This window comes from Musa acuminata, unplaced genomic scaffold (assembly GCF_036884655.1).
Source record: "Musa acuminata AAA Group cultivar baxijiao unplaced genomic scaffold, Cavendish_Baxijiao_AAA HiC_scaffold_997, whole genome shotgun sequence".
In the NCBI taxonomy this organism is placed as follows: Eukaryota; Viridiplantae; Streptophyta; class Magnoliopsida; order Zingiberales; family Musaceae; genus Musa; species Musa acuminata.
Genome location: NW_027021214.1, coordinates 1 through 27,500, shown reverse-complemented (window position 1 = coordinate 27,500; position 27,500 = coordinate 1). Strand labels below are relative to the sequence as shown.

General features: G+C 34.4%; 4 protein-coding genes and 5 non-coding genes across 9 annotated transcripts; 6 read left to right on the top strand and 3 right to left on the bottom strand.

Annotated features, from left to right (window-relative positions):
- Positions 1-319: 319 nt before the first annotated feature.
- On the top strand, positions 320-9,839 carry LOC135665402 (DNA-directed RNA polymerase subunit beta). Its single transcript, XM_065177197.1, has one exon. The coding sequence runs from the start codon at positions 6,510-6,512 to the stop codon at positions 9,732-9,734; it is 3,225 nt and encodes a 1,074-aa protein (XP_065033269.1). The 5' UTR covers positions 320-6,509; the 3' UTR covers positions 9,735-9,839.
- Positions 409-480, bottom strand: TRNAT-GGU (transfer RNA threonine (anticodon GGU)). Its single transcript has one exon. It is a non-coding gene; the product is annotated as a tRNA-Thr (tRNA).
- On the top strand, positions 1,863-1,936 carry TRNAD-GUC (transfer RNA aspartic acid (anticodon GUC)). Its single transcript has one exon. It is a non-coding gene; the product is annotated as a tRNA-Asp (tRNA).
- TRNAC-GCA (transfer RNA cysteine (anticodon GCA)) lies at positions 5,585-5,655 on the bottom strand. Its single transcript has one exon. It is a non-coding gene; the product is annotated as a tRNA-Cys (tRNA).
- Positions 9,589-14,412, top strand: LOC135665403 (DNA-directed RNA polymerase subunit beta'). Its single transcript, XM_065177198.1, has 2 exons — positions 9,589-10,192; positions 10,906-14,412. Exons 1-2 carry the CDS (start codon positions 9,740-9,742, stop codon positions 12,532-12,534), a joined length of 2,082 nt encoding a protein of 693 aa, XP_065033270.1. The 5' UTR covers positions 9,589-9,739; the 3' UTR covers positions 12,535-14,412.
- A 3,016-nt stretch (positions 14,413-17,428) lies between these two features.
- LOC135665401 (ATP synthase subunit a, chloroplastic) lies at positions 17,429-22,004 on the top strand. The gene has a single exon (XM_065177196.1). It carries the CDS (start codon positions 18,097-18,099, stop codon positions 18,838-18,840), a length of 744 nt encoding a protein of 247 aa, XP_065033268.1. The 5' UTR covers positions 17,429-18,096; the 3' UTR covers positions 18,841-22,004.
- Positions 19,526-25,080, top strand: LOC135665400 (ATP synthase subunit alpha, chloroplastic). Its single transcript, XM_065177195.1, has 2 exons — positions 19,526-20,998; positions 21,882-25,080. Exon 2 carries the CDS (start codon positions 22,364-22,366, stop codon positions 23,885-23,887), a length of 1,524 nt encoding a protein of 507 aa, XP_065033267.1. The 5' UTR covers positions 19,526-20,998; positions 21,882-22,363; the 3' UTR covers positions 23,888-25,080.
- Positions 24,040-24,111, bottom strand: TRNAR-UCU (transfer RNA arginine (anticodon UCU)). The gene has a single exon. It is a non-coding gene; the product is annotated as a tRNA-Arg (tRNA).
- A 1,159-nt stretch (positions 25,081-26,239) lies between the features above and the next one.
- On the top strand, positions 26,240-26,327 carry TRNAS-GCU (transfer RNA serine (anticodon GCU)). The gene has a single exon. It is a non-coding gene; the product is annotated as a tRNA-Ser (tRNA).
- Positions 26,328-27,500: the final 1,173 nt, after the last annotated feature.

The window sequence follows — 27,500 nt, the reverse complement described above, 5'->3', positions numbered from 1 at the left end:
ATCAGAATAGCCGATATAGTCGTCATTCAATGGGTTAGGTCCACTTACTTTTTCTTGATTTAGAATTTGATGCTGGGTTTGATAAAAACAATGGAGAAGTAAGAATACTTTGGTTTGGCGATTCATAATAGCGATTGGACATCTAGAATATTCCTGTCCAAAAACAAAAATTTGAATAATTAGACATGAAGAGGACTACTTTGTCAGTACAGAGTAGACTAGTTCTAATAACTACAATTATTCATTATTATTTATACTAATAATAATGAATAATGTTTCACTTTTTAACTATAACTCGTAATAATCAGAAGTCATTATAATGGTGGTTACCCTTTTCTTTTTAGAAATAAAAAGAAATCTCTATTCTCCACCGAAAAACAAAGACTCAAACTTTAGTTTAGTGGAAAAAGCCCCTTATCGGATTTGAACCGATGACTTACGCCTTACCATGGCGTTACTCTACCACTGAGTTAAAAGGGCTTGTTTTATTCGATTCATGAATTATAGCCTTTTTCCATTATGAGTCTACTGCATAATATATGTACATGATATATACATATATGCACATAATATATACATAGTTCATTTAGGAGCAATCAATTTGATTTACCCCCCAAAAGTAAAAAGTGGGCAAATTTTTTATTTTTTTTTTTGATAAAAATAATGCAGTGAATTGTTTCAAGACCGACCCCGCTTGTTTACCTTTACTGACTCATCAAAACAAGATTCACTTGATTGATACATGTACCAATCTGACATCGACATAGATTCGATAGATTTTCTTGAATCATGTGATGAGGGTATTCGTACCCTGAACCGAATTCTTATAAAAAAATAAAAAAGAAAAAAGGAAAATTTCTATCGTTTTTTAATTTTCTGACTTAATGTGAGATAGTGATAGGCATATTTTATCTGAACAATGAACGAAGCAATGAGTTAAGTTAAAATTAATGAGTTAAAATTGAAGAAAAGAAATTAAGTGGGGTTCTACCCCCTTTTCTGTTCTGTCGGACCAATCACTGCCTGAACTGACGGAGTCCTGTACCTCCTTTCGCTATATAAAATAGTATGGGATGGTTCATTCATGAACCATCAAATCCAAAACAAAATTCTATGGAATCATAACATAAAAGTAGAAAAGAGTGTTCAGATCTAGTCATATCATTAGATTATATTGACAATTCCAAAAAACTACTCATACTATCATCATAGTATGATGACAGTTGGGCGGATATGCCCCTATCGTCTAGTGGTTCAGGACATCTCTCTTTCAAGGAGGCAGCGGGGATTCGACTTCCCCTGGGGGTACTACGAAAGGAAGTTGATCATGGATTATCAATAAGCCTAGAAGGAATTCTTCCTGGGTCGATGCCCGAGCGGTTAATGGGGACGGACTGTAAATTCGTTGGCGATATGTCTACGCTGGTTCAAATCCAGCTCGGCCCAAAAATTCGCCGCTCCATGAATATGATATAACCAATGATATAACCAATTTGTCCCCCAGAAACAAAAATACCTGATCCGTAAAAGAGAAAGAGTCCATTTTTGTTTCTCTATCCATGTTTTTCTCATTCGTTCTGATCTTTTCTTTCTAACGATCTAGATTCATAATACTTAATCAAAGCAAAGATTATGAAAGGAAAAATCGTTTTTTCTCAATGAAAGGTTGATTATCTATTTTTGGCAATAAAATAAAATAAACACAGGTTACTAGTAATCCGTGTCACTTTCACTATAGTCCATATCTATGTGTTCTATGTGTATATGATATCAGTTAGTATATCATTCGTGTCTCTGTTACAACGCGACGAAGAAAATGTTTTTCTGAAACCATTAAGAATATGTATACCATACACCTCGCTGGGATTGTAGTTCAATTGGTCAGAGCACCGCCCTGTCAAGGCGGAAGCTGCGGGTTCGAGCCCCGTCAGTCCCGAACTAGGATCCGACCGATGAATGGAGAAATGAATTTATCTATTTTCCGTGAAAAAGGAGACAGGGGGCAAGATCTAATCCCCAGTGGAGATCCTTATTTCTTTTGTTTTTCATTTCGCATTTATCATCAGACAAATACAGGAATTTCCATTTCTTCCACTAGTGCCGAGTGATAAGGGAGAGACATAACATATATAGATTCGTACAATCGGTGGTATTCCTATATTTAGTATTTTAAGAGATACTCGTCTGACTTTCTTTTTCGATTTTCTTGATAAATGAAATAGAATAGAGTGCTCCTATTTTTACCGAGAGTACATACGCAAATTGTATTCGTTTATTGTACAATACATAATGAACTTAACATAATTACCTCGACAGAGTACTTGTCAGGTTAAACGACAACCCTTTTTAGCTTCGACTTTGTTTGTGTATCCTCAATGACTAATTGGAAACAATCTATCTCATTCTCATTTAAATTGCACACTGAATTTTTGATGTATGCCTTCCAGTCCCAATCGAAGAAAGAGATACTAATCAAATAAAAGAAAAGACCAAGCAACGTTCCTTTTTATTAAATTTGTTGGAATTATATTAGATCTTTTATACTTAACCCGTCCTTTTTCCATCTCACTTCTACTCTTTGGATCTGTGTGTGATTCATAGAATACCAGTCATATAATACCTCATAATTGTATGTACATAATTGTATGTATAAGTATAACGAAGGAGGAGTATATAAGGAAGACGGTAGGGTTATTTATAGAAAAGAAAAAGTGGAAAAGGATGAAAATTCAATGGGATTCTTTATTGGATCAGGAATCCCATTTCAGATTTAGTATGGATAAAGGATCTTCCTATGTTATACTATTCAATTCTCGACGATGAATCGATTTGATAGATCAGATATTGTTATTCATAATATTGATCCGATTCAGTATCATCAGGATGCAATTCATCCCATTGAATTTACAGGAATCAAATTTCTCATCTCTATGGGATTAGATCCCGAGTTATTGCGAAGTAAAAAAACAATGAGATTATGGAAGTAAATATTCTCGCATTTATTGCTACTGCACTGTTCATTCTAGTTCCTACTGCCTTTTTACTTATCATCTACGTAAAAACAGTCAGTCAAAATGATTAATTTGACTGAAACTTGATTTATTAGTTCTTATCAATGATTGAATAAATGAAAGAAACGGATTCAAACTCCAAGTCTTAAATGAAATGATCTGTCTGGAATCATAAGTATCTGAGATAATAAGTATCTGAGATAGTAGTATCTGAGCCGAGATAGTATGGTATAGTATTTATTATCCTATTAATGATTTTCATAGAAAGTTGTACTGTATACAGATATAGGCTTTTATATAGAGAAAGCCTATATCTAGGTCAATATACAATATGTATGTACATAGATTAGATGTATATCTAAATAGTACATCAAAATAACAGTCCAATTCTATTATTTTTTTGGCTACATTTACTTGTGTGGATTTCGATCAATTCAAAATAATTGAAGACCAACTCTTCTAATTCCTGGCTTTCTTAGAATTTATATATATATAGGTATAGGTCCCGAGATCTATCAAAGGAATCAATGGAGCAAGACAAAAAGAGTATGGGCATATTCTACTATAAATTAAATAAAAAAAAAGATAAAAGAAAACGAAACCAAAGAAAAGAATCTTTTTCTTTTTTTAGATTTCCCATCTCAAGAAGTCATTGCTTGATCTATTAACAGATGATCTGCGGAGTTCTATTCCATGATAACTTCTTCAGATTTGAAAAAGAAGTAGATTAATAGAGTAGACCTTCCCAATTTTTTATGCTTAAACATGACATGAGATGAGTCAAAAAAAGCATAAAAAAATCTCTAGGAGTCTAAAAAAAAGGTGAAATGCGCGATATGTGGATCGCTCAACGGAAGAAAGATCTAATCTTATTATGTGTAGAACCTCTTTGGACAACAACTAGTCATTTCCAATAGAAAGTATGTATTGTCGTAATCTAATATAATTAGAATAGCGGAACGGCTTTCTCTTCTCTTAGAACAGTAAAAGTAAAGAAAGAGGGAAACAAATAAAGAAAAAAAGAAAAAACCAATTTCAGATTTTTTCTTTTTGTAATATCCATAATTCTGGTAAGAGCTGGTTTATCAAAATAGAATATTTAGGAAGAATTCGGTTGGAAAAAATTTCCTATCATGCGTAGATTTAGGTTTCGAAATACAACTATAGTAATCATTCATTCTTTGATCGAATGGTTATTATTCATTATTGTATTTTCTTATTCATTACTGTATTTCAGTATAATTTTGAAACAGAGACATTCTTTTTTTAAAGCTTTGCAAAACGATCAATTAAACAATTGATAGAATTCAATTACTCAATCGATTACTCGATTAGTAGTACCCCTAGAGTCCACTCCTTCCCCATACTACGAGTGAGAGGGAAAATGTAAAGACTACCATTAAAGCAGCCCAAGCGAGACTTACTATATCCATATAAATTATGTCTCCTATCTCTATGAAGGAATTATTCCATTATTGATCAATAATCATAGTGGAATCAATGGCGCAGAGTCAAAATGGAATTCTGACTTAACTTAAGGCTATTGATGAACCAATCCAATGAATCTACTCGTAACAAGATTATAAGATTTCTGGTAGAATCGGGAAGCATTAAGCATAAATACAATACACACACCTTTTCTCGGAAAATGAAATAACAAAGGAATACTCCTATCCCAATGGAACATGTAGGAGTACTAAGACCTATTGTTTGTTACCCTTTTTCATAAGCAAAAGACATCAAAATATACCATCAAGATAGATAACTATCTATCAGATACCTCTATTTCCTATTTGATCTAAGCCTTACTGTTTTTTTTGTGAAAGAATGGGGAGACACCATCACCAGTATTACATACATTCTTTCTTTTTTTCGTAATCCCCCTATCTTACACGGGCAAAGAAATTCCTACACGGGCAAAGAAATTTTTTTGTTTCTTCAACTTTTACTTTTACTCTTTACTCAATAAGAGCCGACCAACTATCCTGATTGAATGTTTGAGTACTCAGAGACTCTCGTGAGTCTGGATACAAAGTATCTTCAGTCCTTTCCACAACTTCTAAATTGATTTCCCATCAGCCTATCCAATCGAATTCCAGACAGAGTCAGTAGACACAACGGTGGTAGTGTAAAATAATTAGGAATTCTTGATAGTCTTTCGTACAATCTCTTCTTCAATCCTAGTAGCAAAAATGGAGTGTCCTTTAGGAACCTTTGGATACCAAGATTTCCGACCTCTTACTTTCGTAGTTTTGAATCCCAGAATTTACTTTCACTATTTATTTATTCTACTTATAAAATAAATGTCCGAACCAATCATAATCATATTAAAATCATAATCATATTAATAAGTAAGGCTTACTTCATCCCTATTTGTACCGGTTTGGGCCACACCCAAAGCCCGGATTTTTAGAAAAAAATTGACTTTCTTTAAAAAAATTGACTTTCTTTATAGAACTACAGATTCTAAAAATAAAGTATCGATAGGCTTATCCTTTTGCCTCTCCTTCTCCGGGGACAGAATTCGTCGAGTTAAATCAGCAGAATAAGAAATCCCAAGTTTTTTGTTGATCAGGCGACACCCAGATTTGAACTGGGGATAAAGGATTTGCAGTCCCCCGCCTTACCACTTGGCCATGTCGCCAAACCAAATTCGATCCAAATAAGATAAAAAATAGATTTCTGGTCAAAGACTGAAAAATTCAGGGCAAATTGGAACCATTAACTATTTGTTTTGTTGTTTTGAATTAGCGAAAGGTTCTTCAATTTGTATCTCAAATTGTTGCGTTTCCTTAATGGCATAACAAAATCAAATTGATTTATGACTAATTCAGTATCAATTATTTTCAATAATCAATCTTTTTCAATTTCAATTATAACAATATAAATTATAACAATATATATGTGTATATGTAAACCTCAAAACAGAAATTGTTACACAGATACCGCTCTTATGTACATATCCCATATCCCTATAGAGAATCGTCGTGCCTTCTTTTTTCATTTTCTATATGCAATAGAAAAAATAGGAATTATGATATAGTGCGACCTGACTTCTGTTGCCACAAGTGAAATTACGATAAAAGATGTGATATGCGGACAGGTAGATAGCTATATTGGCATGCACTTAATAAATATTACTCCTATTACGCAATTCAATCATATTCTATATATTCTACTAGCAAAAAAATAATTCGAAATTTTTTTTGAACATGAAATGAAACTCAAATAAAATTAAGTATGCTAAAAAGGGAAACTCTATATTGTTCCTGTTGTACCTGTCGCAAATTCGAACTTGCGTCGAAAATGCTCTTCATTCCTCTGTCTCATTTCCGTTCATACGTATGAAATACATATATGGTATATGGAGTTGGCTAAAATTTCATGTGATTCAGTAAACAGAATATACATTCCATCATTGCTAGATCGATCCGTATGGTTCGATAAATAGTGAGCTAATAATGGGATTTTTCAATAAACAGGAAACTTAAGATTAAGATGCTCCGGAATGATGGAAATGAGGGAATGTCCACAATACCTGGATTTAGTCAGATCCAATTTGAGGGATTTTGTAGGTTCATTAATGAGGGCTTGACGGAAGAATTTCATAAGTTTCCAAAAATTGAAGATACAGATCAAGAAATTGAATTTAAATTATTTGTGGAAAGATATCAATTGGTAGAACCCTTGATAAACGAAAGAGATGCTGTGTATGAATCACTCACATATTCTTCTGAATTATATGTACCCGCGGGATTAATTTGGAAAACCGGTAGAGATATGCAAGAACAAACCGTTTTTATTGGAAACATTCCCCTAATGAATTCCCTGGGAACCTTTATAGTAAATGGAATATACAGAATTGTGATCAATCAAATATTGCAAAGTCCTGGTATTTACTACCGTTCAGAATTGGACCATAACGGAATTTCTGTCTATACCAGCACAATAATATCAGATTGGGGAGGAAGATCGGAATTAGAAATTGATAGAAAAGCAAGGATATGGGCCCGTGTAAGTAGGAAACAAAAAATATCTATTCTAATTCTATCATCAGCTATGGGTTCGAATCTAAGAGAAATTCTAGATAATGTTTGTTACCCTGAAATTTTCTTGTCTTTCCCGAATGATAAGGAGAAAAAAAAGATTGGGTCAAAAGAAAATGCTATTTTGGAATTTTATCAACAATTTGCTTGTGTAGGCGGGGATCCGGTATTTTCTGAGTCTTTATGTAAAGAATTACAAAAGAAATTTTTTCAACAAAGATGTGAATTAGGAAGGATTGGTCGACGAAATATGAACCGGAGACTGAATCTTGATATACCTCAGAACAATACATTTTTATTACCACGAGATGTATTGGCTGCTGCGGATCATTTGATCGGAATTAAATTTGGAATGGGTACACTTGACGATATGAATCACTTGAAAAATAAACGGATTCGTTCTATAGCGGATCTGTTACAGGATCAATTCGGACTGGCTCTTGTTCGTTTAGAAAATGCGGTTCGAGGAACTATATGTGGAGCAATTCGGCATAAATTGATACCGACTCCTCAAAATTTGGTAACTTCAACTTCATTAACAACCACTTATGAATCGTTTTTTGGCCTACATCCTTTATCTCAAGTTTTGGATCGAACTAATCCATTGACACAAATCGTTCATGGGCGAAAATTGAGTTATTTGGGTCCTGGAGGATTGACGGGGCGAACTGCTAGTTTTCGGATACGAGATATTCATCCTAGCCACTATGGACGTATTTGTCCAATTGACACGTCCGAAGGAATCAATGTTGGACTTATTGGATCCTTAGCCATTCATGTGAGGATTGGCCATTGGGGATCTATAGAGAGTCCATTTTATGAAATATCTGAAAGATCAAAAGAGGCACAGATAGTTTATTTATCACCAAATAGAGATGAATATTATATGGTAGCAGCGGGAAATTCTTTGGCCTTGAATCGGGGTATTCAGGAAGAACAGGTTGTTCCAGCCCGATACCGTCAAGAGTTCCTGACTATTGCATGGGAACAGATTCATCTTAGAAGTATTTTTCCCTTCCAATATTTTTCTATTGGAGCTTCCCTCATTCCTTTTATCGAGCATAATGATGCGAATCGGGCTTTAATGAGTTCTAATATGCAGCGCCAAGCAGTTCCGCTTTCTCAGTCCGAGAGGTGCATTGTTGGAACTGGACTGGAACGCCAAACGGCTCTGGATTCGGGGGTTTCCGCTATAGCCGAACACGAGGGAAAGATCATTTATACTGACCCTCACAAGATCATTTTATCAAGTAATGGGGACACTACTATAAGTATAAGTATTCCATTAGTTATCTATCAACGTTCCAACAAAAATACTTGTATGCATCAAAAACCTCAGGTTCCGCGGGGTAAATGCATTAAAAAAGGACAAATTTTAGCGGACGGTGCGGCTACAGTTGGGGGGGAACTTGCTTTAGGAAAAAACGTATTAGTAGCTTATATGCCATGGGAGGGTTACAATTCTGAAGACGCAGTACTAATTAGCGAACGTCTGGTATATGAAGATATTTATACTTCTTTTCACATCCGGAAATATGAAATTCAGACTCATGTGACAAGCCAAGGACCTGAAAGAATCACTAAGGAAATACCACATCTAGAGGCTCATTTACTCCGCAATTTAGACAGAAATGGAGTTGTGATGCTGGGATCTTGGGTAGAAACAGGTGATATTTTAGTAGGTAAATTAACACCTCAGACAGCAAACGAATCGTCGTATGCTCCAGAGGATAGATTATTACGAGCCATACTTGGAATTCAGGTATCCACTGCAAAAGAAACTTCTCTAAAACTACCTATAGGCGGAAGAGGTCGCGTTATTGATGTGAGATGGATCCGGAAAAAGGGGGGTTCCTGTTATAATTCAGAAATGATTCGTGTATATATTTCACAGAAACGTGAAATCAAAGTAGGTGATAAAGTAGCTGGAAGACATGGGAATAAGGGTATCATTTCAAAAATTTTGCCTAGACAAGATATGCCCTATTTGCAAGATGGAACACCTGTTGATATGGTCTTCAACCCATTAGGAGTACCATCACGAATGAATGTGGGACAGATATTTGAATGCTCGCTCGGGTTAGCGGGGGATCTGCTAAAGAGACATTATAGAATAGCACCTTTTGATGAGAGATATGAGCAAGAGGCTTCGAGAAAACTAGTGTTTTCCGAATTATATGAAGCCAGTAAGCAAACAAAAAATCCATGGGTATTTGAACCCGAATATCCGGGAAAAAGCAGAATATTTGATGGAAGAACAGGAAATCCTTTTGAACAACCTGTTCTAATAGGAAAGTCCTATATTTTAAAATTAATTCATCAAGTTGATGATAAAATCCATGGACGTTCTAGTGGACATTACGCACTTGTTACACAACAACCCCTTAGAGGAAGGGCGAAGCAAGGGGGACAACGAGTAGGGGAAATGGAAGTTTGGGCTCTAGAGGGATTTGGTGTTGCTCATATTTTACAAGAGATGCTTACTTATAAATCTGATCATATTAGAGCTCGTCAAGAAGTACTTGGTGCTACGATCATTGGAGGAAGAGTATCTAACCCAGAAGATGCTCCAGAATCTTTTCGATTGCTCGTTCGAGAACTACGATCTTTAGCTCTAGAACTGAATCATTTCCTTGTATCTGAGAAGAACTTCCAGATTAATAGGAAGGAAGCTTGATCTGAATGAATCAGAATTTCTATTCTATGATTGACCGGTATAAACATCAACAACTTCGAATTGGACTAGTTTCTCCTCAACAAATAAAGGCTTGGGCCAACAAAATTTTACCTAATGGAGAGATAGTTGGAGAGGTGACAAAGCCCTATACGTTTCATTATAAGACCAATAAACCAGAAAAAGATGGATTGTTTTGTGAAAGAATCTCTGGGCCCATAAAAAGTGGAATTTGTGCTTGTGGAAATTATCGAGTGATTGGAGCTGAAAAAGAAGACCCGAAATTTTGTGAACAATGCGGGGTGGAATTTGTTGATTCTCGGATACGAAGATATCAAATGGGATACATCAAACTCGCATGTCCAGTGACTCATGTGTGGTATTTGAAACGTCTTCCTAGTTATATCGCGAATCTTTTAGATAAACCCCTTAAGGAATTAGAAGGCCTAGTATACTGCGATGTGTGATTTGATCAAAATTTTCGTTTTACAGATTCGGACTGAGAAACTGTCATCCCATTCAATCCGATTGGGGTGCCCCCGGCTCTGACATGTGTTTTGGGAGAAGTAAAAGTAACACGAAACTCAGAATTATAGGTGTATTCAATACTTCCAAATGCAAGGGGAATTGATCCATGGTCGATTCCGTATAAATAGGAATTGCTAGTTATACCTCGTGAAAAAACACTTTTTTGTGGAATCAGCTATTCCATTTCTTTATAGAGAGATTCCGTTTAAGCAAGCAAATATAGTATGGTTACAGAAGTCTATCTATCGCATATATGCTTCAAGGGGCATCATGGGATAACCATCGAGGTGAGTAGGGACCTAAAGGATCGAATAGAACGATATATAGACAAGTAAATCCCTTACGAGTCCCAAAGTATTCTTTTAAGGGGATTCATCATTTGACGGGAAGTAGACTACTCAAAAATCCTACATTTTTATTTTGTCATAAGTAATTCGGAAAATGAAAGTAAAAAAAGAAGAATGAATCGTTGGTCCTTAGTGGGAACTTGAGTAAGGAGTAGTTCTTTGTTTGTAGGGTTTTTCGAACAAACTTTTTAAATAAGAAAGAATCCCCTTTTTGAGGTAACTACTTGAGCCGGATGAAAGGAAACCTTCACGTCCGATTTTAAAAGGGGGAATCCAATCCTACAGGAACCTATCTCGATTTTTCTTTTGCTAGGCCCATAGCGAAAAAACCTACTTTCTTACGATTACGAGGTTTATTCGAATATGAAATCCAATCTCGGAAATACAGCATACCACTTTTTTTTACTACCCAAGGCTTCGAGACATTTCGAAATCGAGAAATCTCTACAGGAGCAGGTGCTATCAGAGAACAATTAGCCGATTCAGATTTGCGAATTATTACGGGTAATTCATTAGTAGAATGGAAGGAATTAGGGGAGGAGGGGTCCACTGGAAATGAATGGGAAGATAGAAAAATTAGAAGAAGAAAGGATTTTTTGGTTAGACGCATGGAATTAGCTAAACATTTTATTCGAACAAATGTAGAACCAGAATGGATGGTTTTGTGCTTATTACCAGTTCTTCCTCCCGAGTTGAGACCAATCATTCAGATAGATGGGGGTAAACTAATGAGTTCGGATATTAATGAACTCTATAGACGAGTTATCTATCGGAATAATACTCTTACCGATCTATTAGCAACAAGTAGATCTACGCCAGGGGAATTAGTAATGTGTCAGGAGAAATTGGTACAAGAGGCCGTGGATACACTTCTTGATAATGGGATCCGTGGACAACCAATGAGGGATGGTCATAATAAAGTTTACAAGTCATTTTCAGATGTAATTGAAGGCAAAGAGGGAAGATTTCGTGAGACTCTGCTTGGTAAACGTGTCGATTATTCGGGACGTTCCGTCATTGTCGTGGGTCCTTCGCTTTCATTACATCAGTGTGGATTACCTCGAGAAATAGCAATAGAGCTTTTCCAAACATTTGTAATTCGTGGTCTAATCAGACAACATGTTGCTTCTAACATAGGAATTGCTAAAAGTAAAATTCGGGAAAAAGAACCCATTGTATGGGAAATACTTCAAGAAGTTATGCGGGGGCATCCTGTATTATTGAATAGAGCACCCACCCTGCACAGATTAGGCATACAGGCGTTCCAACCCTTTTTAGTGGAGGGACGCGCTATTTGTTTACATCCATTAGTTTGTAAGGGTTTCAATGCAGACTTTGATGGGGATCAAATGGCTGTTCATGTACCTTTATCTTTGGAAGCTCAAGCGGAGGCTCGTTTACTTATGTTTTCTCATATGAATCTCTTGTCTCCAGCTATTGGGGATCCTATTTCCGTACCAACTCAAGATATGCTTATCGGACTCTATTTATTAACGATCGGGAATCGTCGAGGTATTTGTGCAAATAGGTATAATCCATATAGATATAGTTGCGGAAACTACCAAAATAAAAAGGTTGACAATAAAAAAAATGACTATAGGTATACGGAAAAGAAAGAACCCTATTTTTCTAGTTCCTATGATGCACTTGGAGCTTATCAACAGAAACGAATTAGTTTAGATAGTCCTTTGTGGCTCCGATGGAGACTAGATCAACGTGTCATTGGCTCAAGAGAAGTTCCCATCGAAGTTCAATATGAATCTTTGGGTACTTATCATGAGATTTATGGGCACTATCTAATAGAAGGAAGTGTAACAAAGGAAATCCGTTGTATATACATTCGAACTACTCTTGGTCATATTTCTTTTTATCGGGAAATAGAAGAAGCCATACAGGGGTTTTGTCGAGCCTACTCATACGCTATCTAAACTAAGAAATCAGATTAGGCGATGTTCGTGCCCATGGGAATTCGGGTCTCCCCAATTTCACTGGTATCATAATTTCTGAATTTCTGCGTGAATCAAGATTGAGATTGAGGAAAGGAAGTTTTCGAATCACTAACTCAGGTCCATTGTCGAATCCTACTTAGCAGAATAAATATAAGAGGTACTGTACTTATGGCAGAACGGGCCGATCTGGTCTTTCACAATAAAGTGATAAATGGAACTGTTATGAAACGACTTATTAGCAGGTTAATAGATCATTTCGGAATGGCATATACATCACATATCTTGGATCAAGTAAAGACTTTGGGTTTCCAACAAGCCACTGCTACATCTATTTCATTAGGAATTGATGATCTTTTAACAATCCCTTCTAAGGGATGGTTAGTCCAAGACGCTGAACAACAAAGTTTTATTTTGGATAAACACCATCATTATGGGAATGTACACGCGGTAGAAAAATTACGTCAATCCATTGAGATATGGTATGCTACAAGTGAATATTTGAGACAAGAAATGAATCCTAATTTTCGGATGACTGATCCTTCTAATCCAGTATATCTAATGTCCTTTTCGGGAGCTAGGGGAAATGCATCTCAGATACACCAATTAGTAGGTATGAGAGGATTAATGTCGGATCCCCAAGGACAAATGATTGATTTACCCATTCAAAGCAATTTACGTGAAGGACTTTCTTTGACAGAATATATAATTTCCTGTTATGGAGCCCGCAAAGGAGTTGTAGATACTGCTGTACGAACATCAGATGCTGGATACCTCACACGTAGACTTGTTGAAGTAGTTCAACATATTATTGTACGTAGAACAGATTGTGGCACTATCCGAGGTATTTCCGTGAGTCCTCGAAATGGGATGACGGAAAAAATTTTTGTCCAAACACTAATTGGTCGTGTATTAGCGGACGATATATATATCGGTCTACGATGCCTTGCCACTCGAAATCAAGATATTGGGATTGGACTTGTCAATCGATTCATAACCTTTCGAGCACAACCAATATATATTCGAACCCCCTTTACTTGCAGGAGTACATCTTGGATCTGCCAATTATGTTATGGTCGGAGTCCTACTCATGGCGACCTGGTCGAATTGGGAGAAGCTGTAGGTATTATTGCGGGTCAATCAATTGGGGAACCAGGAACTCAACTAACATTAAGAACTTTTCATACCGGTGGAGTATTCACAGGCGGTACTGCCGAGCATGTACGAGCTCCTTCTAATGGAAAAATAAAATTCAATGAGGATTTGGTTCATCCCACACGTACCCGTCATGGGCATCCTGCTTTTCTATGTTCTATAGACTTGTATGTAACTATTGAGAGTCGGGATATTCTACATAATGTAAATATTCCACCAAAAAGTTTTATTTTAGTTCAAAATAATCAATATGTAGAATCAGAACAAGTGATTGCTGAGATTCGTGCTGGAACGTCCACTTTTCATTTTAAAGAGAAGGTACGAAAACATATTTATTCTGAATCAGAGGGAGAAATGCACTGGAGTACCGATGTCCACCATGCACCTGAATATACATATGGTAATGTTCATCTATTATCAAAAACGAGTCATTTATGGATATTAGCGGGAGGTCCGTGCAGATCCAGTATAGTGTCTTTTTCGCTCCACAAGGATCAAGATCAAATGAATGTTTATTCTTTTTCTGTCGAAGAAAGATATATCTCTGACCTATCAATGACTAATGGTCGAATAAGACATAAATTGTTGGATACTTCTGGTAAAAAAGATAAGAAAATTATTGACTATTCAATAAGACCTGATCAAACGATGTCTAATGGTCATTTGAATTTCATATATCCTTCTATTATCCAAGGGAATTCTTATTTCTTGGCGAAAAAGCGAAGAAATAGATTCATCATCCCATTACAATACAATCAAGAACGAGAGAAAGAACTAATACCACTGTTTTGGTATTTCGATCGAAATACCAAAACAGGGTATTTTACGTAGAAATAGTATTCTTGCTTATTTTGATGATCCACGATACAGAAGAAGCAATTCAGGAATTACTAAATATGGAACCGTAGAGGTCAATTCAATCATAAAAAAAGAGGATTTGATTGAGTATCGAGGACCAAAAGAATTTAGTCCGAAATACCAAACGAAAGTAGATCGGTTTTTTTTCATTCTCGAAGAAGTGCATATCTTACCCGGATCTTCGTTGATAATGGTCCGGAACAATAGTATCATTGGAGTAGATACACAACTCGCTTTAAATACAAGAAGTCGAGTAGGCGGATTAGTCCGAGTGGAGAGAAAAAAAAAAAATATTGAACTAAAAATATTTTCCGGAGATATTTATTTTCCTGGAGAGGCAGATAAGATATCCAGGCACAGCGGCATTTTGATACCACCGGAAACAGAAAAAAAAATTTCTAAGGAATCAAAAAAATGGAAAAATTGGATCTATGTCCAACGGATCACACCTACCAAGAAAAAGTATTTTGTTTTGGTTCGACCCGTAGTCACATATGAAATAGCTGATGGCATAAATTTAGCAACACTTTTTCCTCAAGATCTCCTGCGGGAAAAGGATAATGTCCAACTTAGAGTTGTCAATTATATCCTTCATGGAAATGGCAAGTCAATTCGAGGAATTTCTCACACAAGTATTCAATTAGTTCGGACTTGCTTAGTATTGAATTGGGATCAAGAGCAAAAAGGTTCTCCGGAAGAGGTTCACGCTTCCTTTGTTGAGGTAAGAACAAATGATCTGATTCGAGATTTCATAAGAATTGAGTTAGTCAAGTCCACTATTTCGTATACCGGAAAAAGATATGATAGGGCAAGTTCCGGATTGATTTCCGATAATGGATTAGATCGCACAAATATCAATCCTTTTTTTTACAAGGCCAGGATTCAATCACTTACCCAACATCAAGGTACTATTGGTACATTGTTAAATCGAAATAAGGAATGCCAATCTTTGATAATTTTGTCATCATCCAATTGTTTTCGAATTGGCCCATTCAATGGTTCAAAATATAACAATATGACAAAAGAATCGGATCCCATAATCCCAATTAAGGATTTGCTGGGTCCCTTAGGCACTATTGTACCTAAAATAGCAAATTTCTATTCATCTTACCATTTAATAACTTATAATCAGATCTTGTTAAAGAAATATTTGCTACTTGACAATTTTCAACAGACTTTCCAAGTACTTCAAGTACTTAAATACTGTTTAATAGATGAAAATAGGAGGATTTATAACCCCGATCCATGCAGTAACATCATTTTGAATCCATTCCATTTGAATTGGCACTTTCTCCATCACGATTATTGGGAAGAGACATCTAAAAAAATTCGTCTTGGACAATTTTTTTGTGAAAATGTATGTCTATTCAAATACGAACCACACGTAGAAAAATCTGGTCAGATCATAATTGTTCATGTTGACTCCTTAGTTATAAGATCGGCTAAGCCCTATTTGGCCACTCCAGGAGCTACTGTTCATGGCCATTATGGAGAAATCTTTTACGAAGGAGATACATTAGTTACATTTATATATGAAAAATCGAGATCTGGTGACATAACGCAAGGTCTTCCAAAAGTGGAACAAATCTTAGAAGTACGTTCTATTGATTCAATATCGATGAACCTCGAAAGGAGAGTTGAAGGTTGGAACGAAGGTATACCAAAAATTCTTGGAATCCCCTGGGGATTCTTGATTCAAGCGGAGCTAACCATAGTTCAAAGTCGTATCTCTTTGGTTAATAAAATCCAAAAGGTTTATCGATCCCAGGGGGTACAGATCCATAATAGACATATAGAGATTATTGTACGTCAAGTAACATCAAAAGTGTTGGTTTCAGAAGATGGAATGTCTAATGTTTTTTCACCTGGGGAATTAATCGGATTGTTGCGAGCGGAACGAGCGGGGCGCGCTTTGGACGAAGCGATCTCTTATCGGGCAATCCTATTGGGAATAACGAGGGCATCTTTGAATACTCAAAGTTTCATATCCGAAGCAAGTTTTCAAGAAACCGCTCGAGTTTTAGCAAAAGCTGCTCTACGAGGTCGTATTGATTGGTTGAAAGGCCTGAAAGAGAACGTTGTTCTGGGTGGGATTATACCCGTTGGTACCGGATTCAAAAAATTAGTGCACCGTTCAAGGCAAGACAAGAACATTTATTTGGAAATCAAAAGAAAGAATCTATTCGATTTGGAAATGAGAGATATTTTGTTACACCATAGAGAATTATTTTGTTCTTACGTCCCATTTCCATGAGACATCAGAACAATCGTTTACGCGATTTCATGATTCCTAAGAGCAGATTCTTTTACTTTAACTATCTTTTCACTTTTAACTATCTGTCTTTTAACTTAACTATCTGGTCCGAGTATTGATTTGGTAAAAAAAAAATAAGTAATTAAAAGACATTAATGGTTTGTACCGTGTATCAACGGTTAATTCCCGGTAGAAGGTTCCATCGGAACAATTATTTATTTCAAAGTACCTCGTCTCTTTGTTAAAAAAATAAAAAAGAAAAAACAAAAAGGAAGTGTGGGGAAAAATGACAAGAAGATATTGGAACATCAATTTGGAAGAGATGATGGAGGCCGGAGTTCATTTTGGTCATGGTACTAAGAAATGGAATCCTAGAATGGCCCCTTACATCTCTGCAAAGCGTAAAGGTATTCATATTACAAATCTCACTAGAACGGCTCGTTTTTTATCAGAAGCCTGTGATTTAGTTTTTGATGCAGCAAGTAGGGGAAAAAACTTCTTAATTGTTGGTACCAAAAATAAAGCAGCGGATTCAGTAGCATCAGCTGCAATAAGGGCCCGGTGTCATTATGTTAATAAAAAATGGCTCGGTGGTATGTTAACGAATTGGTCTACTACGGAAACGAGACTTCAAAAGTTCAGGGATTTAAGAGCAGAACAAAAGATGGGGAAACTCAACCGTCTTCCCAAAAGAGATGCCGCAATGTTGAAGAGAAAATTATCTGCCTTGCAAACATATCTCGGCGGTATCAAATATATGACGGGATTGCCTGATATTGTGATCATCGTTGATCAGCAAGAAGAATATATGGCTCTTCGAGAATGTGTAATTTTAGGGATTCCGACGATTTGTTTAATCGATACAAATTGTGACCCCGATCTCGCAGATATTTCGATCCCAGCCAATGATGACGCTATAGCTTCAATCCGATTGGTTCTTAACAAATTAGTATCCGCAATTTGTGAGGGCCGTTGTAGCTATATAAGAAATCGTTGATTATGATTAAGAATAATTAGTTAATTATTTGGGGATTTTATAGATTTATTGGATCGGTTACTATTCTTGAATTAAAAAAAAGAAAAAACAAAATGGAAATGTGGGCATATTGATAATATGTTATGATGTTATGTGATTTCTTGGTATCCTATGTAATTTCTTGATATCCTAAATATACGATTGATGAATACAATTAGTGATTCAAGTTGGTGAGTTGAGAAAGAGATGGTTGAATCAAAATAATTTATTTTTTGAAGTTCAATTTTTGTTAGAGGACCATATGAATGTTATACCATGTTCCATTAAAACACTCAAGGGGTTATACGATATATCGGGTGTAGAAGTAGGCCAACATTTCTATTGGCAAATAGGAGGTTTACAAGTCCATGCCCAAGTACTTATCACTTCTTGGGTAGTAATTGCTATCTTATTAGGTTCGGTGATCCTAGCTGTTCGGAATCCACAAACCATTCCGACCGGCGGTCAGAATTTCTTCGAATATGTCCTTGAATTTATTCGAGACTTGAGCAAAACCCAGATTGGAGAAGAATATGGTCCTTGGGTTCCCTTTATTGGAACTATGTTCCTATTTATTTTTGTTTCTAACTGGTCAGGTGCTCTTTTACCTTGGAAAATTATACAGTTACCTCATGGGGAGTTAGCTGCGCCCACGAATGATATAAATACTACTGTTGCTTTAGCTTTACTCACGTCAGTCGCATATTTTTATGCGGGTCTTAGCAAAAAAGGATTGGGTTATTTTGGGAAATACATTCAACCAACTCCAATACTTTTACCAATTAACATCCTAGAAGATTTCACAAAACCCTTATCTCTTAGTTTTCGACTTTTCGGGAATATATTGGCTGATGAATTAGTAGTTGTCGTTCTTGTTTCTTTAGTCCCTTCAGTAGTTCCTATACCTGTCATGTTTCTTGGATTATTTACAAGTGGTATTCAAGCTCTTATTTTTGCAACGTTAGCTGCGGCTTATATAGGTGAATCCATGGAGGGTCATCATTGACTAGCTTTCAAAATAGTCTTTTTATTATTATTTTTTATTATTATTATTAAGTAAGTTTATCCCAATTCATGCGTGGTTCAAGATAATCCAATTGGTTGGGGAACATAATAACGTATTACTATATGACTTAGAGTTTTAGGAGAAAAGATGGACGGTATTACAGAATTGTAAAAAAAAAAAGAAGGGTTGGGGAGGTTATACTAGATGTATGTAATGTCTATAAGCTCGGACCCCGTCTATGTTTCTAGGAATGATTCTAGAATCCGATTTAATCTAAAAAAAATGCGGGTGGTTTACGTTATGGAAGAAACAAATATATATGTCATATTAGAATGACATTAGATATTCATTAGTTATATAAGGCTATCCCTATCATCCTATATAACATCACTATATTACATAATTACATGCTATTACTTAATTACATGCTATTACTTAATTACATACTATTACTATTTTTATAATCATAACTTCTACTCTGTAATCATAATATAATCCTATACATAATATAAAATATAATCCTATACATAATATAATCCTATAATGATAATATAATATAATAATAATATTAATATAATAATAATATAATAAATATAATAATAAATAATAATAAATAAATAAATAAATATAAGTAAATAAATATAAGTAATAAAATAAGTATTAGTTAACATTAATAATTAGTTTAATAGTTAATATTAATATAAGTATTAATATTCATATGTAAAATATCTAAGTATCAATTAAGTATTAGTTAATATAATCATTTATAATTATATTATCGATAATTATTAGTATTAATTATTACTATATATTGATATTGGTACTACTACATACTTTTATATTACTACATATTGATATATTGATATTGATTTGTATTGGTATTAATTTGATTGATATTGATTGCAGCTCACACTGCATTTAGTCACACTCCATTTAGACGGATTTCAATATCAGTCCTTCTATTTTGTCTGTGATTGTGGATTGAATGAACAAAGAGATGAACTCAAGAATGGTGTAGTAAAGAACGAAGAATTAAATGAAAGAGTGGTTCGAAACAAAGAAATACAATAGTTAGAACTGTATGCATATGGATTTACAAAAACTCCATTATGGGTAAAAACGAGATAGTTGTGACGATTCAGTTCAGTAATTTAGTAATATTATCATTTCAATTCGGAGTTTTTAGTTACTTCGGACCGCTGGATCTTAATGATAAAATGAGTAATAATTCATTGGTTGATTGTATCATTAACCATTTCTTTTTTTTTGTGCGAGGAACTTACCATGAATCCACTGATTTCTGCCGCTTCCGTTATTGCTGCTGGATTGGCCGTGGGGCTTGCTTCTATTGGACCTGGAGTTGGTCAAGGTACTGCTGCAGGCCAAGCTGTAGAAGGTATTGCGAGACAACCAGAAGCAGAGGGTAAAATACGAGGTACTTTATTGCTTAGTCTAGCTTTTATGGAAGCTTTAACAATTTACGGACTGGTCGTGGCGTTAGCGCTTTTATTTGCGAATCCTTTTGTTTAATCCTAGAAATAAATAGAAAAAAGTACCTTACATACTTTTTTCTTATTTTATTAACTTTAACTTGGAATTGCCCTTTGCTTCTTCGAATTATATTTACACTTTACTTATAAATTACTTATTTGTTGAGACAATACGCCAGGAAGGGCTGATTTGAGGATGAGGAATTACCAGATTCGCTTGCTTTCTTCCTTTCTGTCCTTAGCTTAGTACAATAGAAAACTTTTTTACTTTCATTGTTCGAAGCGTTTCAACAAACGAAATAGTTATCAATTGATATGAGATCTAAGACCTAAGTAAAGTATCTTATTGGAAACTTCTTGAAAACTTAAAAAATAATAAATTTCAAACAAATGATTTAATCTATTGCCATTAAATAAAGTGGAAATGAAATTAATAAAAAGAAATCGATCAAAAAAAGGCGAGTGAAGTGATACAAAAAGAACTCTGTTCTTTGTTAGTCCTATCCATAAGAGAGGGGAGCATATGAAAAATGTAATCGATTCTTTCGTTTCCTTGGGTCACTGGCCATCCGCCGGGAGTTTCGGGTTTAATACCGATATTTTAGCAACAAATCCAATAAATCTAAGTGTAGTGCTTGGTGTATTGATTTATTTTGGAAAGGGAGTGTGTGCGAGTTGTGTATTTCAAGAATAGGTTGGATCCATCCAGCTGCACTTTATTTATGGTATTTATAGGAGAAATAGGAAAAAGGTGCACGATCTCGACGAATTACTTCTGAATAAATTAAGAAATCATATGTAAGAACCATAGCATTTCGTGACTTATTGGTAAATCCACTTTGATTCTCTATCAACCAATAATGTGAGACCATTAACATGGTTAAAGCTAAATTGTTTAAAGTCCAGGTAAAACATGGTACTCTTTCTACCACTTCTACCACTACGTTAGTAACGAAATGGTTAAAAAAAAAATAGTTGGTAATTTATTTGATTTGATATAGAACACTCATATCGATAAAAGAATTTGAACCATTTACTAGAAAAATGAGCACTTTGCTTTTTTTATCTAATGCCGAAATGACGACCTATGTATAAAAAAAGAGGAATTTTTGGACTTGAAGAAACAAATAAAAAATATAATAATTATTATTTTCATTTTTTTAAAATGAAAAATGAAATAGAATTCTAAAAATGAAAATGATAAATAAAATACAAAACAAATATAAATAAAATACAAATAAAGAAACAACTTTGCTGACAATTCTAGATTTTTGTCTGGTCTAGTCGGAAGAGTCCTCCTGATATTCTGGTCTTGTATCAGTTTTGACATCTTTGAATACAAACAGAAAAGAGAGGGTAGGCTCATTACATTAAAAAAGATATGGGAATACCCACACCATAAATAAAACATTAAAAAAGATATGGGAATACCCACACCATAAATAAAATAAATAATTGAGCGTGAGAGCCAAATGAATCGAAAGATTCATGTTTGGTTCGGGAAGAGATCATGGAAGTTTTGAAATTAATGATAAGATAATCTACTTTCATTAAATGATTTATTAGATAATCGAAAACAGAGGATTTTGAATACTATTCGAAATTCGGAAGAATTACGTAAAGGGGCCATTGAGCAGCTCGAAAGAGCCCGGGCTCGCTTACGTAAAGTGGAAATGGAAGCAGATGAGTATCGAATGAATGGATACTCTGAAATAGAACGAGAAAAACAAAATTTGATTAATGCCACTAGTAATAGTTTGGAACAATTAGAAAATTACAAAAATGAAACCCTTCAGTTTGAACAACAAAGAGCGATTAATCAGGTCCGACAACGAGTTTTCCAACAAGCCTTACAAGGAGCTCTAGGAACTCTGAATAGTTGCTTGAATAGCGAGTTACATTTCCGTACGATCCGTGCTAATATTGGCATTCTCGGGGCCATGCAAGAAATAACTGATTAGCCCTTCTTTTTTTAGTTATAGTTTAGGCATTATTTTTATCTTTTCCTTCCTAAAAAGAATAAAGAAACACTAATGGTAACCCTTCGAGCCGACGAAATTAGTAATATTATTCGTGAGCGTATTGAACAATATAGTAGAGAAATAAAGATTGTGAATACCGGTACCGTACTTCAAGTAGGCGACGGAATTGCTCGTGTTCATGGTCTTGATGAAGTAATGGCAGGTGAATTAGTAGAGTTTCAAGAGGGTACAATAGGCATTGCTCTGAATTTGGAATCAAATAATGTTGGCGTTGTATTAATGGGTGATGGTTTGATGATACAAGAGGGAAGTTCCGTAAAAGCAACAGGACGAATTGCTCAGATACCTGTGAGTGAGGGTTATTTGGGTCGTGTTATAAATGCTCTGGCTAAACCTATTGATGGGAGAGGTGAAATTTCAGCTTCTGAATCTCGGTTAATTGAATCTCCTGCCCCAGGTATTATTTCTAGACGTTCTGTATATGAGCCTCTTCAAACGGGGCTTATTGCCATTGATTCGATGATCCCTATAGGACGCGGTCAGCGAGAATTAATTATTGGGGACAGACAGACCGGCAAAACAGCCGTAGCCACAGATACGATTCTCAATCAAAAAGGTCAAAATGTAATATGTGTTTATGTAGCTATTGGTCAAAAAGCATCTTCTGTGGCTCAGGTAGTGACTACTTTCCGGGAAAAGGGGGCGATGGAATATACTATTGTGGTAGCCGAAACGGCGGATTCACCTGCTACATTACAATACCTCGCTCCTTATACGGGAGCGGCTCTGGCTGAGTTTTTTATGTATCGTGGACAACATACTTTAATAATTTATGATGATCTCTCCAAACAGGCACAAGCTTATCGCCAAATGTCTCTTCTATTAAGAAGACCTCCCGGTCGTGAAGCTTATCCAGGAGATGTTTTTTATTTGCATTCACGACTTTTGGAAAGAGCCGCTAAATCAAATTCTAGTTTAGGTGAAGGAAGTATGACCGCTTTACCGATAGTTGAGACTCAATCTGGAGACGTTTCAGCTTATATTCCTACTAATGTAATTTCCATTACAGATGGACAAATATTCTTATCTGCCGATCTATTCAATGCTGGAATCCGACCTGCTATTAATGTGGGTATTTCCGTTTCCAGAGTAGGATCCGCAGCTCAAATTAAAGCCATGAAACAAGTAGCCGGCAAATCAAAATTGGAACTAGCGCAATTCACAGAGTTAGAAGCCTTTGCACAATTCGCTTCTGATCTCGATAAAGCTACTCAGAATCAATTGGCAAGAGGTCAACGATTACGCGAGTTGCTTAAACAATCCCAATCAGACCCTCTCGCAGTGGAAGAACAGATAGCTACTATTTATACCGGAGCGAATGGATATCTTGATCCGCTAGAAATTGGACAGGTAAAGAAATTTCTCAGTCAGTTACGTAGCTACTTAAAAAACAATAAACCTAAATTTCAAGAAATTATATCTTCTACCAAGACATTCACCGAGGAAGTAGAATTTCTTTTGAAGGAAGCTATTCAAGAACAGATCGAACTGTTTTTACTTCAGGAACAAACATAAATTTCTTACTTTTATTCTATTCTTGGTATATTCTATTCTTAGTACAAGAGTAATCATTGAGAAATAGTTCTGATTCGAATGATTCAAAAAGGGTTTCTTAGTATAGCCATTTTTAAAAAGTATAGCCATTTTAAAAATAGATGGAAATAAATTGCGTCCAATAGGATTTGAACCTATACCAAAGGTTTAGAAGACCTCTGTCCTATCCATTAGACAATGGACGCTTTTCATTCCTATTTTATTTTTTTGTATTCTTACTTTCTTTTGTTCGGATAAAAAATCAAATTACACGGAAAATATTTTAGGGAATAAAAAAGAATGCATATCTAAATTGATGGTGCATGTATGTATAATACATAATAAGATGTATAATACATAACATAATAAGATGTATAATACATAATAAGAAATATGGAGCGGGTAGCGGGAATCGAACCCGCATCGTTAGCTTGGAAGGCTAGGGGTTATAGTCGACGTTGCTTGATCACTTTTAACGTCTCTAATTCAAAACCGAACGTGAAATTTTGATTTCATTCGGCTCCTTTATGGAAGATTGATGTATTCCTAGAGAAAATTAGATCCATAACATCTATGTCAGCCTTTCTGTCTGAATGTATCCCAAACTACTCGCTTACTAGATGATCCCTCTAGAGGAGAGGGATTATACCAAATCCGTCTAGTCTAGTTACTTCGTTCCCTATTTCCACTCGCAGGATCCCGAGGAAAAGAATTTGGTTTCCACCGAGCTGAAACAATATGCTGATGGTTCTAGTAAACCAAAACCACCCTTTTCTAGCTTGTTTGGCTTCAATTTCCCTTTTACAACACCAAAATTTAAGATCTAGTTACGATTGGAAATAAACTTTTGTATCTTCATCCATAGATCCTTTATTCATACTCATTCGATTGGAAGAATTGATCCAATTCAAAAAAAATTATGTTTCACGACTCCATATACATAATCCAATTTTCTTATTCAATTTCGAAAATAGAATTTCTAATTGGACTTTGGATACAAATCGTGAGAATGTATGTTCTTCCTCAAATATGCTATTGAGAGGTAAAGGATTAAACCCTTTTAAGAAATAAAGTTTTTGATCGGAGTATGCAAAAAACCGAGAGACCCCTTAACTTTTTAAGTTGTTAATAGAACGAATCACACTTTTACCACTAAACTATACCCGCTACATATACATTATTGTATATGAATGGACTATTTGTCGAACAAGGGAGTGAGACGCAATCAAGATAGCATTAAAATTATAACGTTGACACATATTTAGTCCCGCCAGCCAGGGACTTAAAAGGCGAAGAGCACAAAGCTTTTCTAAATAACATATATAAATTTAAAAAACAGTATAAAGTTATACTTATACTTTTCCTTTGCTGGATTGCTGGCATTCTCAGTCTGTCTGAAGGGGTCATTGAAGCTGGACAAAAAAAGAGGTACTGGCCCGGCCAGTACTTAACTAGGACCAGGCCGGGAGAATAAACCTTTCGTACAAAATTAAAGAAGTAAGGTTTTCTTTCTATTGGAGATACCTGTTTCGAATCTTATCTAAATGGAATTCTTGATCAAATTCGTTCTTGACTTACTCTTAACTTACTTAAATGAAACTTAAATTAAATTACGTAAATGTAAATTAACTTAAATATAAATATAATTATATAATTACTTATATAATTACATTACTTAAATTATTAAAATTAACTTAACTTAATATAAATATAATTATATAATTATAATTATATAATTACTTAATTATATAATTACTTATAATATAATATTATTATAATATAATATTATTAATTACTTAATTATATAATTACTTATAATATACAATTACTTATAAAATTACTTATAATATAATATTATAATATTTAATATTATAATATTTAAGAAATTTTTTATTACATAAAAAAAACCTTTAATTTGTTTTTTCTTTACTTTAATTGAAAATAAAATTTCAATTCCTTTAACCTTTAAATTTAGATTAGAATTTATTAATAATTTTAATTTTTAATTATTCACTTTTTATTTTTTTTTTATTTCATCTGTAATGAAATCTATTCTATAATTAGAAATTTTAATAGAATGTTTCATATTTCTAATGATAATGTTATAATTATAATGTTTAATATCTTTCTTAAATTATAATGTTTAATATCTTTCTTAATAAAAAATATTATATTAATGTCTTTCTTAAACTTAATAATTAATATCTTAAAAATTAAAAATTTTTTCTTTTTTATTATTTTCTTTTCTTTTTTTATTTAATTTCAATTTAAATTGAAATAGTTAATTTCAATTTCATTTGAAATTTTATTGAAATTTCAATTTTATTTAAATTGGGAGAGATGGCTGAGTGGACTAAAGCGGCGGATTGCTAATCCGTTGTACGAGTTATTCGTACCGAGGGTTCGAATCCCTCTCTCTCCGCCCGCTCTGATTACTTGATACTTTCGATTTCGAAGGAATTTCGATTCCTTTATTTTTTTATAGGTAAAGTGAATATATGGAATAGATAAAATAATAAGAAAAAATTAGAAAAACAAAGAAAACTCAATTTTTTTTTATTCCTCACGTCCAGGATTACGTCCCGGATCATTAGATAAGAATCCGAAGATGAAGAGAGAAACAAAGAATATCACTACTGTGTAAACAAAGAGTTTGAGAGTAAGCATTACACAATCTCCAAGATAAGATCATTTTAGAAAAAGGGAATAGATTACCTATTTTTTCTTTTTACCACATATACTATTTTGTTTGATTTGACATCATACCCCCCAAAATGGAGTTTTTTGATTTGAAAAGAAAAAGAAAGTCACTTTTACGAATTTCTTTGTAATAAGATTTTTATTCCTTCCTCACAAAAATTTTCTTGTCATATCGACAATTAGGTATTGTAGGGGACCTAGACCTAATAAACTCCTTACTCACTGAAAGGTCAGAACGAGTAAATAAACTGATCAAAATTCATCTCCGCGGTTACTCAATATACAAGAATTTCCATTTTTTAATCGAGGGTTTATAATTCTAATGTAAGACTTAGCCGATCTTATCCATTTTTATAATTTTTTTTGTCGAATAAATCATGAATGGATTTGGCAAAGTATTAAGGATTTTATCGAAAACTTACAGCAGCTTGCCAAACAAAGGCTAAGAGAAAAAAGAGAACAGGTATGACAGGCATCACATCTACGATTGGATTGAAAACGGCATAAGCTTCAGGCAATTTGGCAAAGAAAAAACTATTCGAATAAAGGACAGAATTAAGACAGATACAGATTAAGCTAAAGATATTAAACATAACAAACATTTCGTTCTTGTAGATTAGATAATTTTATTTTGATTGAGTTATTTTTATAAGGGAAAAATGAAAAAGGCAAGTCAAAAAATCCTTCTTTTTTTTTGAACTCTCCCAAATCAAAAATCCTTCCTTCCATTCTCAAATGAGAATACAAGGAATTCTACTTTCATACATTATCTTAATTGAATTCTATGTAATGATCAATTAACTTTTTTGATTCTATATCTAATCTACATGTGTTGAATCCTAGCAACAAACAAAATACCCCATATGTTTTTATTATGTATTATGTATTTTTTTGG